At 37.9% G+C, this 13154-nt stretch overlaps 1 protein-coding gene across 1 annotated transcript in view; it reads right to left on the bottom strand.

Moving 5' to 3' along the window:
* LOC109426769 (protein Lilipod) overlaps nt 1-12609 on the bottom strand; it is a 46670-nt gene extending 34061 nt beyond the window's left edge. Inside the window, exons 1-4 of the mRNA XM_062848559.1 lie at nt 12546-12609; nt 7130-7179; nt 2257-2381; nt 1908-2047 (exon numbers count right to left, since the gene is read on the bottom strand). Coding sequence (XP_062704543.1) covers nt 1908-2047; nt 2257-2381; nt 7130-7179; nt 12546-12609 — 379 coding nt within the window. The remainder of the gene's footprint in view (nt 1-1907; nt 2048-2256; nt 2382-7129; nt 7180-12545) is intronic.
* Nucleotides 12610-13154: the final 545 nt, after the last annotated feature.

Here is a 13154-nt window from a genome sequence, read left to right as displayed (position 1 = left end):
TCATTTTAGTATTGTTTTTATTATCTTTGAAAGTTGTCTTTCGTCCACATCCCTATCAGCACTATCAGCATCGGTCCAAATAAGTCCATATTAAAGAAAACCTTTCATACACTCAGTCGAAAAATCTAATTTGTCATAAATAGTCTACGTTAGTCAAAGTCGAAGTAGTCGGTTTTTGTCGATTTCGTCTTGATCACACGTTAGCTTCGAAACTATAAGCAAGCACTGTTAAATGCTGCACTTCCCACTATTAGTTACTTAGTTATTTTAAATTGATATTGAAAATTATAGAGAAAATTGAATCACGAAAGCACATCAAATGTTGAGAACTATGTATTAGCAAATTGAATACGCGAGATACTACTAATTATTTCATATTTGAATTAAATTTGTATTTGTATAGTGTATTTGTTAAAATTAACCGAATAGTGGGAAGCCCAGGAAACAGTTCAAAGTCTGCTAACTCAAAAAAGATTCCGAGACTCGTCACAAAACACAAAAAATTGCATTATGATTCACAACGACTCTCGAAACCTTCCCAGACTCAATAGACCAGAACTGTTTTCTGGGTATAGAAACTACTAGGCCCCAGCAGATCCCTCCTGTTTATCGAGCATTTCTGATAAATCAGCCATACTCCATCTGTAGCAGCCGGTTCGCAATGAACCGTTGGAGGCGCATTAAAGTGTTTAAGGTGATATTTTCATTACAGGAATTACAATTAACATCCTTCACTTTAATACCGTCGAACCCTGTGATCTTGGCCAGGGATTTTCCACCTCAAAAAAATTCAGAAGATACCTTGATCCATACTCTACATGTGTACGAAAACCGATTTTGAAAATATTGCTTCGTTATTTAATAAAAAATCAAAAACCGAAAAAATGAGAAAATGCTTCCAGTTTCGCCTTAAGATGATGGTCCAATTTCTAGGAAATGATTTACAATCTTCCTGTTCAACATTAGAGCACTTTAATCGTTTATGAAACAAAAGAATCGCAATCCATCCTGCATGACGGACTGCACACCTATTTGGCATCCTATCATCACAGATTGATCGCACCCATCATCGCATTATGTGCCTACTTCGCTTGCATTGCCTTGCCTCCCACAATACAATATGTACTAGCGTGGTTCAAAAAATCGTTTTTGCTCCACACCGCTTATTCGATTTCTACCCAGATTATATGCCTTCTCCAAAAAATTGAGCTTATTTGGTTGAAAATTGACACTGCACAAGCCCTTCAAAGTTTGTATGGGAATTACTATGGGAATCCGATAATTTTCATTCAATTCACCGTAGCATTTCCCCAAGTGCCCTAGTGGGTTAGTTGACCCTTGGTAATCCTAGGCTACTCTATCAACTACAACTTTGCCGAAAACCGCATTCAAATCGGGCGCCTCATTAATTAGTTACCGATTTTTATCCAGAATCTAAATCTCTACTAATGATGGATAAACTATTCGGTAGGCATCACTGCATTTTGCAGTGAAACATAGTAGCCATGATTTCAGTGTGCTATCTTTGGCGCCATATGCAGCAATGTTGCCTGCTGGGAAGCTGAAGGATCACTGTTAATGTTTGTCCAGTTGGATACAAATCGATAACTAATTAATAAGGCGTCCGATTTGAATACGGTCTTCGGCAAAGTTGTAGCTGATTGAATAGCCCAGGAGTACCAAGGGTCAACTAACCCTCTAGGGCACTTGGGGAAATGCTACCGTCGATTGAATGAAAAACATCGTTTTCCCATAATAATTCCCATACAAACTTTGAAGGGCTTGTGCAGTCTCAATTTTCAACCAAATGAGCTCAAATTTTGGGTGAAGACATAGAATCTGGTTAGGAATCAAATAAGCGGTGTGGAGCAAAAACGATTTTTTGAACCACGCTAATATGTACCCACCTTGAATCAGCGAACTGTTGAGCCACTTCACGTAGTAACTGTTGGGGTACAGTATCAGTACCTCGTTGCTGGCGATCGATATTGGGAGGAGCAGCGCTGCACCCACTGCCACTGCCAATGAAAATGTGCACAACCATAAACTGCAACAAAAAATAATAGGTGGAAGGAAAGATGATTTTGTTTTATTATGACTGCAGCCGGAAATGGACTCTTTTGTTGCCGAAGGCATTAAGCATAAACTGGGGAAAACCAATGGCGTTATTGTTTTATGATTCGTTTGTTGTTGCACTAAGGAAGTCTCCTTAAACTCAATTTCGAACAGTAAGTGGTCGTCAAACGGTGAACTTACCTAATCCTATATACGGTAATCTCATCGTCGTCAGTGGAGAATAAATCCTCTCGGTCGCGACGTCTGAAGCGACCTATCAATGCAAAACTACCAAGATATAGCAATAGAAAAAGTAGCAGGAAAATCTGGAAAAAGAAGAGAAAAATGCAAGTTAGTTGCGAATGATCAAATCAAGTCAATATGAACTTTGAGTAGTTGTCAGCAATGATTTATTGGCAAGTGGCAAGTGCTGAAGTTAGCCAAATGTTAAATACGACAACTGAATGGGACGAAGTTCAATGCGAAGACGCTCACCAAAGTGATTCATTGTTCTTCTAATGTTTGTTGGCAGCTTTCCCGAATCATGTGCAGTCAAACATTACTGAAATGATTTTCTAGCTATGTACTGTCGTGTCTATAGGTACAAAGGCAGATTCTAGCCCGATAGGGTAGGACGGGGCAAGATGGCCACCCGGGGCAAGATTAGCACTCCTCCGTTTTACTACTTTTATGATGAATTTTGCCCAAACAACTTCATAATCCGTTAGAATAATATTCATCCTGTTTGTAAACCTGATAAAAGGTACTTCATAATGAACGAATTAAAAAATATCGTCAAATAAGTCAATAGCATGGGTTTCTAGCATTTTCTTATAAGAAATCATCAGAGTAAAATAAGGTTTTAATGTCAGAATCAAATTTTTACCATAATTCTGGTTATCAGCCAACATTACTAGCTTACTGCAAAGCATTTTAATTTACATTAGAAAATATTTTCTAAAAACAAACATCAAAATTTATTCAATTTAAGTTATTTACCTATAGTGGGGTAAGATCCCTTTGTTCACGATGGTAATATAGAAAATATTTTGAAATTATTGTAATCCACTCAGTAGTGCCGAACATTGGTTTCCGTAACCTCTGCAACTATTTGGTTGAGTTAATTTCTAAAAATAAGCAACCTAATAATCGTTTATTGTTTTTCTGGCCATTTTGTATAACGTATTATAAAACCGATTTTTTTTTTCAATAATCGAAAAAAATGATAATTTTAGAACGTGATACCATAGCTATACACAAGGTTCACTATATCAATCACTGTATGACCAATTTATTGTTAAAATATTGGGATTTTAATGAAGTGCCCTTTTTGCCCCGTAGGGGTGCTCGTCTTGCCCCGTAGCATGTTCGAACTGACCATAAAACATCTTTTTTGTTTAGTCAAATAAATCATCCTTATTGTGAATTTTGGACCCTCCCATGTTTATGGGTGATATAAAACAAGATATAGAAAAGAACTACCGTAAAATGGGGTGTTAAGAACTCATAGGGTGTTAAGGGATTCATCTTCACACACTACTTTGAAAAATCGCCAAACCGTATAAAAATTGATTTACTAATTCCAAATTCGCTTCAAATGTGTGTTGGAAATAAAGGCATACTATAAGGATTACCACTCATAAGAAATACGTTTTCAACTGGACACTAGACATCAAAAATAGAACGGCATTGCTTTTTCTCAATTTCGCTACCAATGAAACATTCATTTGTGAGGTTAAAAATATTATTAGGTAAAATATGTGAGTAATCGTAAGGTGTTCCACAACTCATTTCAAACGAAACTAGGGCAAAATATTTGATATAACTAAGATAGTTTCTGAACAGCGACATTTTTTGTGAAAAAAGTCTAGTTTCATAAACTGGTGGGGTGTTAGGGGATTAAATTTCTCATATAACTTTTTTATTTGTATCATGAAGTTTTGAGGCGATTGATTCATTGTATAACAGTTACTTTCCTGAATGAAGTATTACGGATTTCATGTTGGGTCATAGACATCCCAACAGTTGATATGGATGATATATTCAACTAATACAACATAGATCTTTAGAAACAAGTGTTAGATTGATACATATAGATAGAAAATTGATCAAATATTTATTACTCAATGCCGCAGTAGTCCCCTCTTTACAGATGTTTGTGTTCTTTAGGAGTTTTGTTAAGTTTCAACGAGGGCGTATTCTTCAAAATAGATGTTCCGTCGGTTTTCTTATTTAAATATCATTAATGATTGGCGCTAAAAACGTGACAGCTTTTTGAAAACGTGGAATATGCTCACTTGTTCCATATATGTATTAAATAAATCAGACTGCCACTAGCTCCTGCAAAAGAAAGTATGTATGAAGATGACTCATGGCTGCTAAAATATCTCAGAATCTAAAATACGACCTACCAGCAATACTCCAGAGTAGAAATATCTGCACTGAATACACAGTTTACACCTTGGGCCATCTAATGATGCTTGCATATAAAACATTTCAATATAAATGAGTTTTTAAGTGAATAAAAAACTGTAAATACACATCCTTAGTTAACAACCTGTTGGTCAGTCTGAACTATTCAATTTGGTTAATCTAAATAGTAACTATGAATAATGTGTTTGTTAAAAATTGAAGCCACTCAGGTACAATTGACGGTATTTTTTTTCAGATTTCGAGGATTAAACAAAAAAAAAACTCATATACAACAGTAGAGGACAATGAAACTGTCCCTGCACCTTCAGGATTATGATAATCTTTTCCGGTGATGTTGAAGAAATATTACAGTCACTGTTTGCAGTTAATCAATTGTTATATTTCTTTGATATATAAGAACTTTTACATTCATTTCCTTAAGTTCCTTAACACCCCATTTTCATATTTTCCAAAAATTCGAACATTTTGTTTAATATCTTCAATTTTTCCAAAAAATCGCCAAATTTTGTAATCTATATGCAAAGCAGGCAGCAAGACAATGATCGGACTGCTTTTCCTGAATGTTTTAAGAAGTAGAACCCATGAATTAATGGGAACGAAAAAAATTTCCGTCCCTTAACACCTCATTTTACGGTACTGAGAGGTACTTTGAAAAATTGTGTTAACTTTCAATAAACTCAACGTGATCCTTAGGGTGCTCATCTTGCCCCGTCCTACCCTAAGTGAATTTTTCGATAGTGCAAAGGTTTAATCAGCTCGGGCCCGTGACGCAATTTAGTCACACGTTCGTGTCACAAGACTATGGACATGGATTCGATTCTCAGCCTGGCCCTTGCAAATTTTTCGTCGTCACTCTTCCCCTAGGGAGCCACTGATACTGTGACCATGGTCCCATGGCTCTAACAAACCCCGATTCTTGCATATTGGCGCACGGCATCTCTTAATGGACCATCAATGGGACTGGAAAAGGAACAACACCACACAGCAATATCTTCGTTAGGGTGGGTCAACGTTGTATGGGAAAATTTAAAATTGATCAGATTCAATCAGATCAAAGTTTTTAAGATGCCCGTTGTAGTCCTAAATAACTGTGCAAAATTTGGGCATGATTGGTTTAGCCTACATTTTGCGCATCGCGATTGAAGTTTGTATGGGATTTTACATGGGAAATCATACTTTTTCGTAATTTTCTTGAAAGTTGCTCAAAATTGTCCTATACCATATAACCGTTAATGTAGCCCAGGATGTGTCGAAAAACTTTGTCGAAAAAAAAGCGATCCGATGTGTTGTGGTGAATTCTGTGAAACTGGCAACACTGTATGAATCAGAATAATATAATTAGATAGAAAAGTGAGTCTGACGGTTGGGGGTTCGACCCTTTCGTGGTTACGGAAATCTACACTAGAATGTAAGTAATTGAAATTGTAAATAGGTATTTAATAGATTCATAAATAAATCATTATTTCAGCACTGAAGCTGCTTAACTAAAAAGCTGCTTTCAATAGGTGTGATTAATCCGAAGAAAGGTCATCCCCTCAACAAACTTCAATGATTCTACTTGCCTACTGAACAGTTTGCAATGGAGTCTGCAGCACGAAGACTGGAATTGCTCGAAGAGCAAGGTGCGGTATGGCGGAAACATTACGAAGATGAGGAACGCCGCATCGAAGATGAATACCAGCGAGAGAATGCAGCGATTGAAGAAGAGTATAAAATGGCTCTAGAGAAAATACGTTTAGAATTTGAAGCCAAGAAGGACGAGGTAAAAAAACAATTTGGTGCAAAAGAAGATGTTCGAAAAGGTTCGACAAACGAACCGCACTCGATAGATGAAACACCGTCACCTGTTTGCACTACCTCCGAATTCAACACAAATGGTCTACAGCAGACGTCTATTATCTCAACACGGCAGCCGAACGTTCAACTACGACCGCACGCAACAGCGCAAAACAATAGAGATGAGAAAAACTGGATTAGCTTGCGGCATCATTACTATGGAGTCTGGGTCGATGACGAGATTCCAACAAAAGCGACCAAAAATAAATGTACACGGAACCGCCAAACTACCCAAAATTGAGTTCTTTTGACGCAATCCCATAGTTCGGCCCAATAAGCCAAATTTGAGTAAATCGATTAAACTCACACTAGGTAAATTGCCTTCACCTCCAGCAAAAACATTTACTTAAGAGTAGGTAAATTCAACCCAAGACCCCCCTCATTCAACCCAAATTTGAGTAAACCTGCATTTACCCAAAATTGGCTTATTGGGCTCAAGGACCTCCGTTGGGTAGATGCATCTCTGTTTCTTTTTGACAACATCGGTGAGGAAAAGAGGGAAAACAACCTAATTTTGGGTAACAAGTTTATTCGATATACTCAGCTTTGAGTAAAATCGACCCAAAAATTAGGTAGTTTGATTTCTCCGTGTAGTTGTCAATTCCATGAGTATGGGATAGCGTTGCGGGATTTGAATCTGTACAAGATAGACAGTGTAGTGATATCATTGACAAAAATGTTTGTGGTTTATGACCCTGGAGGAATAAACGTGAATGAAACGATCACGTTGTGCAGCTCTAGTAATTTTCTCATGTCGTTTAAAACGAATCTTACAAATAGGTAGGATGGCGATTCAGCAAGTTACCAGTTTCACGGGTGGGAGTTGTTGTGGTGAATTCTGTGAAACTGGCAACACTGTATGAATCAGAATAATATAATTAGATAGAAAAGGGAGTCTGACGGTTGGGGGTTCGACCCTTTCGTGGTTATGGAAATCTACACTAGAATGTACACTGTGGTGCATAATTGATCGGACAAACGCCGATTTTCATACAAAATGGCCAAGTTTGAGATGCTGTAACTATGGTTTGGTTTGGTGGAATGAGCTGAATTTTTGACACGGAACTACGAATATGCTGAATTTTGTGAATACAAAGTGTAAAATGTTTTCGTTCACAGGTCTGGGCGTGGCAAGGCGTTTAAAATATTGCAAAAGTGATCGGACAGCGGCACGCGTGTAAATCAAATGGGTACCGCTGTCCGATCACTTTTGCAATATTTTCAACGCCTTGCCACGCCCAGACCTGTGAACGAAAACATTTTATACTTTGTATACACAAAATTCAGCATATTCGTAGTTCCGTGTCAAAATTCAGCTCATTCCACCAAACCAAACCATAGTTACAGCATCTCAAACTTGGCCATTTTGTATGAAAATCGGCGTTTGTCCGATCAATTATGCACCACAGTGTAAGTAATTGAAAGATGCATGTGGAAAAAGATACACTCTTCGAAAGTCAGGCCAAAAATTGAGATTTTATTATTGATGTTATTCCTTTACATGTTAAAAAATAAGCACACTCATGCGATCAGTTGGTTATAACTTTTGTTACAAGACTCGGATCGCTTTGCGGTCTTCGGCAAACTTGTTCTGAAGCTATACTTTTACATAATCAGGTCAATACTTTCAGAATATTTTTATTCTTTTATAAGAAATATGCAAAAAAGTGAGTTTTCCCATATAAAATCCCATACAAATTTCAATCGCGTTGCGCAAAGTGTAGGGATGACTGATCGTGCTCAATTTTTGTACAGTCGTTCAGGACCCGAAATGGAGTCAAAAAAAGCTTAATCTGAAAAAACGAGCTCTATGACCCATGCTAATCTTTGTGCTCATCGTACTACCATGCATTAGGTATAGAAATGGAAGTGGTACAAAAGCAACCAGTTGAATATAATAGAATAACGATGCATTTAGTTCATTTGGGTTGCTTTGTCGTTCATAATTTGAAGTGGTAGATCTTACGCCGTAACGCTCCATTCAAGATGGACAGGACGATTCTGTCAAATTCGCCCGAATGACAAACGCCCGAATAGACCATTCACCCGAAAGTCAACCGCCAATTCCATGCAATTTCTTAGAACAAGTTTTTTTCTGGTTTGCCTTGATGAAAGTTTAAGGACAGGCCCATGGTGTACTTAGTATCCGACCAATCGCAAGAACAGCTGGACTAGCGCCAATAATAATCATATTAGCTTAGTTTGGAAGAACGGCCTATGTTTTGAAGAAGGCCTAATTGCTTGTGAAAATATTACATAGGGTAGTGGTTCCCTTATTAAGCATGTGGCTCCCATTTTCATCCTACGAAAAACAAAGGATTGAAGCGATGTTTGTTTTGTTTCTTATTTTTGTATTTTTTGTTAGAAGTGAGCACCCATGAAAACAAAAAGAACGGAATCAATCAGTGCCGTAATCGCTTGTTTGCGAATAGGATGAATATGGGAGCGTAAGATTACTGATGGTACACATACCCTAGTAGGTCATTAATTGTTCTAGCATTGTTGATCGAAAGGATTTAGACACTACTTCAGCACAGAGTAGTCAACACTTTTAAGTTAATAGTGTTCACGACTGATCTACTCGGAATAACCACGTTTCGTTTAAATGAACAATAATTGATAAAAATTAAAACGTGTGAGCTAACGTATAGAGAAAAACACCAAATTCGTGAGAATTCAGCATTCTTATTTGAACAAGCTGTTCTTTTGAAATCATGTTTGGAATCCAGAAGTTGTAAAATGTAAAACGTCAAGGTTCCCCATAACAGAACAACAACAGAAGAAGGGCAAATTTCTGGTGAAATTAGAAAGAAAAGCCTATTAACAAAAGAAGGGATATTCCAATCAATGTTTCCACAGCTATATTTCCGAAAATGTTTGTAACAGTATAAGTCTTAAATCAAAGAATACAAAAACCTCTGACGAAAATGGTTGCAGTTACTTTTAGTTGATAATGGTGTTCAGCCATACGCGTGAACGACGCCTGAACTGATTTCAGAAAAGTGTTCTAGATTATTATGGTTTTCGGGCGAATGGTATTTTCGGGTGAATGGTCTTTTCGGGCGTTTGTCATTCGGGCATTTGGAATTCGGGCGAATGGTTTTCGGGCGAATGTGACAGAACCGGACAGGACATGTCTAAGAAGCCAAATTTGTCATGCAAATCTGAAAATGATAAGGTTTAAAAAATGATATTTCATCAGTACAATGATGGTTCATTAAACTTGAAAATCAGCCGAAAATCAATGGAGTTGTAATCATTTCCCTGGAATCGTTTCCATTATGAGGTTCCAGATATGGCCAGACACATTTTTCACTCAAACCATATTGTGTGATAGCTCTTTGCTTCATGTGAGCAATCGTCCCGAGTGGCTATTTCCAGAACCACCCAGATACTTCGGGAGAACCGGTAGTAGGGGAAATTTGCAACTTTTCAGCAAAACATGTCGAGTGACAGTTTATTCTTCATGTTTTACATAAATAGCCGTAAAAAAAAGCCGTGCTGTGAGAAATGGACCCGAATGATCACTTCCGGATCCATCCAGGTTACCCGAGGGAAGTTGTTGTAGGGGAAGTTGTCATTTCTTCATTGATACTTATCGTATTACAGCTCATTCTTCATGTTTTTTTACTAATAGCCCTTAAAGAGACTTGTTGTGAAAAATGGACTTGTAATAGGGGACATTTTCATTTCTTTAGCAAAATAAATGTCCCTTGGGGCACATGGGTGGTTCCGGAAATGGCCAATCGGGTCTATTTCTCACAACCTCTTTTTCACATGATATGTTTTGAGTGAAAAATGTGTCTGGCCACATCCGGAACTTTAAAAGGGAGCCGATTCCAGAGAAATGGCCTCAATTTTGTTGATTTTTAGTGGATTTAAAATCTGGATGGACCATTGTCTCAAGAAATGATTCTGCTATCTATGTACTAACTAAAAATATCTTTTTTTAATTTAACTTCATCATTTCCACAATTGCAAGACAAATTTTGCTTCTTGTATATGTCCTGTCAATTTACGGATTATCTCCGGTAGCCTCTGGCCATGGTCACTTCTGAGATTATACCATGCAACTACATTAGATTACCCGTCGAATGCTTCAAAAAAGATTGGAAAACGTACAATATTCCACAATCTTACAGTAGTTACAGTTATTTTGAGTATCCCCTGTAGTACATTAAGAATGCATTTCGTCCGGGCCGCTTAGTCACCTTGAAGATCATAATTTGAAGTCGTAGATCTGACGCTTTAACGCACTGTTTTAGAGTGATATATCACACCAGGTAACGTGAAAAGTGTATTTATGTTAAAAATATTCAAAAAGACATTGCGAGCCGATGGGACATGAACTTATACCTAAAACTTACGCGTGCATTACCATTTATGCTTTGGCTTACGGCCTTACGGACGACGGAAGTCTTTCGTCTATATTTGAATTAATAACAAATACGTGTGCCGCCCCAAAGACGAATGCTCGGCGGATATTTTGTGCAGATTACCATAAAATAAAAATAGGCTTAAACGTACAGTAAAACTGCGATTTCACTGAGAAACACCAATCGAAAGTGAATTAAATCAAATAAGCGATGATCAAAGCCATATCAGGATTGACAATGTACCCTACAATACGCAGATATTATGGCATAAATTTCCCAAATGGAGAAGAACGTGCCTCTGGAGCGGACCTATTGATACACAGACCCACCCTACCCTACTAACAAATATTCTTTCTTAAGACAATCGTGAAGATGCAGAGATTTGCAGCTCCCATAGCAATGATTGTCATAGTAACATTCCCTTCCCTCCTCGATGGCCGTAAGGACGTGTCCTGCGCCGTTGTTGACCTTACTAAAAATAGGATGTAAATAAATGGGCCCGCTAATAAACTTTACAACGAACTTTCATACGAAAAACAGTTGATTTGAAACGTCTAACAAAATGCTTTATAAAACATAAATTTTAATTAAAACTATGTAATAGAAATTGAACGCTCTCATTTAACGCCTTCTTTAGAACTCCACCCGAAAAACCCCTAAACGCACTCAGAAGCATCTAAAAATCCTTCTAAATCTCCCTGAAACCTTCCTAGACCCCCTCACATCTCCTAAAATAGTCCAAAACGCTCCTGAAATCCACTTAAACATCCCTGGAACTCCCTGAAGTCCTTAGGGACTCACTGAAATGCCCCTGAGACCCCGTTGAACACCCTTGAGACCACATTGAATCCCCTGAGCCACCATTAAAACCTTCAATGAAACGTATTTTGAAACCACTTGAAACTCCCGGAAATGAGTGAGTCTCATTGCAACCCCCGAAAAGCCCCTGAGACCTTCTAAACTCCCTAAAACATCCCGTAAGCCTCATGAGACTCACTGAAACGTCTCTGAAATTACGTTGCGGCGTGGTAATTCGGAGTAATTTGTAGATTGCATACTGGAAGTTTCCATGTTAAAAACTTAAAAACTCTTATTCCAATTATTTTTGGATAGATATTTGGGAACGAACAGCTATCCAATCGGAGTTTGAAGTAGAAAAGTCATGAAAACTTCCATTGCCGGCCACGCCCATCTTCTCCGTTACAAGGATAGGAAAAGATGTGATGACACCTGCTTTACTAGAGGTCAGCGACTCACCGACGCCCCCAATCTGTCAAGGAGTTGGATATTTAGAATGAGTTGATTTTAGAATCACTATAAGCGAGTGATACGACAAGATTCAGATTGTGTAAGTGTATTAGAGTAGAGCATGTAGATAGGTTAGTGTGAGTGTAAGTGTAAGTGTAGTGAATTTAAACAGCAACGTTGGGAGTGACATAGCTAAAAGATTTTGTCACTCCATGGGCCTTCTTACTTCAGGGATGAGGCACAGGCATTTTCACTGTGTCCTGGCTAATAAGCCTTGGCTTAAGTGCCATTGATCGCTCTCTGATACGAAAAGCAACACGATTTTTCCTACGAGGATGAGAAGGAATCGAGAGGAAAGGACGATATCTATTTTACAAGAGGCCAGCGACTCACCGACGCCCACGTAAATAGCAAGGAGTCGGAATTTTTGCAAGGATTCACTATAGGTATGTAATGCGACAAGGTTATTACTGTTATTATTATTCTTATGATATAAATCAATGCACCCAAGTGCCTCAAAAAGTCTTCTTATCATAGGTTCCAATATGAGAATATAAACCTATTTATAAACATCACTACTCTATGGAGAGATCTCACCCGATTCGCTGGATCCGCTGGCAGCGAGTAAACTATTGTTCTCCTTCAGTGACTTCGGTGGCATTGTTTTAGTTTCGAAACCTTTTGGTTGAACCGCCGAAGATCCGCCGAATGCTGCCGGAACCTACTGAGGATGCTGCTCTATTGGAGAAGCAATCCACTATGGGGGATTCCCATACAAGCAGGCGGACAAAAATATTTTCGTCATATTTTCGAGGAATTGTTAGTATTCTGTAGTTGATTCGACTAAAATATATTGTTTATGGACATTTTTAAACATCACGACCAAGTTTTGAAAAGGGCGTATTTTCAATATGGTCAAATGACTGATAATATATAAAAAGTTTGAATTTGTTTAATTTTTTAAATTTTTATTTTGTTTTTTTTTTGTGCTTAGAATGATCAACACTATTGTGTAGTTACTTTCAAAAATTAATTCCAAGGGAATTTGCTTAGAATGTTTGAGAATTGTCGTTAAATCTCAAGGGGTGCGCCCGGGCGGTCTCGTGCGTAAAAAACGCTGAATCTCCCAAGACCGCAGTTTACCGCAGCATTTCGCATACAAAATCATTAGAGTAGACCTAAAGCTTGACCATAAACTGATTTTGA

The sequence above is a fragment of the Aedes albopictus genome, chromosome 2 (genome assembly GCF_035046485.1).
Source record: "Aedes albopictus strain Foshan chromosome 2, AalbF5, whole genome shotgun sequence".
NCBI classification, from domain to species: domain Eukaryota; kingdom Metazoa; phylum Arthropoda; class Insecta; order Diptera; family Culicidae; genus Aedes; species Aedes albopictus.
This window is presented reverse-complemented; position numbering and strand designations above follow the sequence as displayed.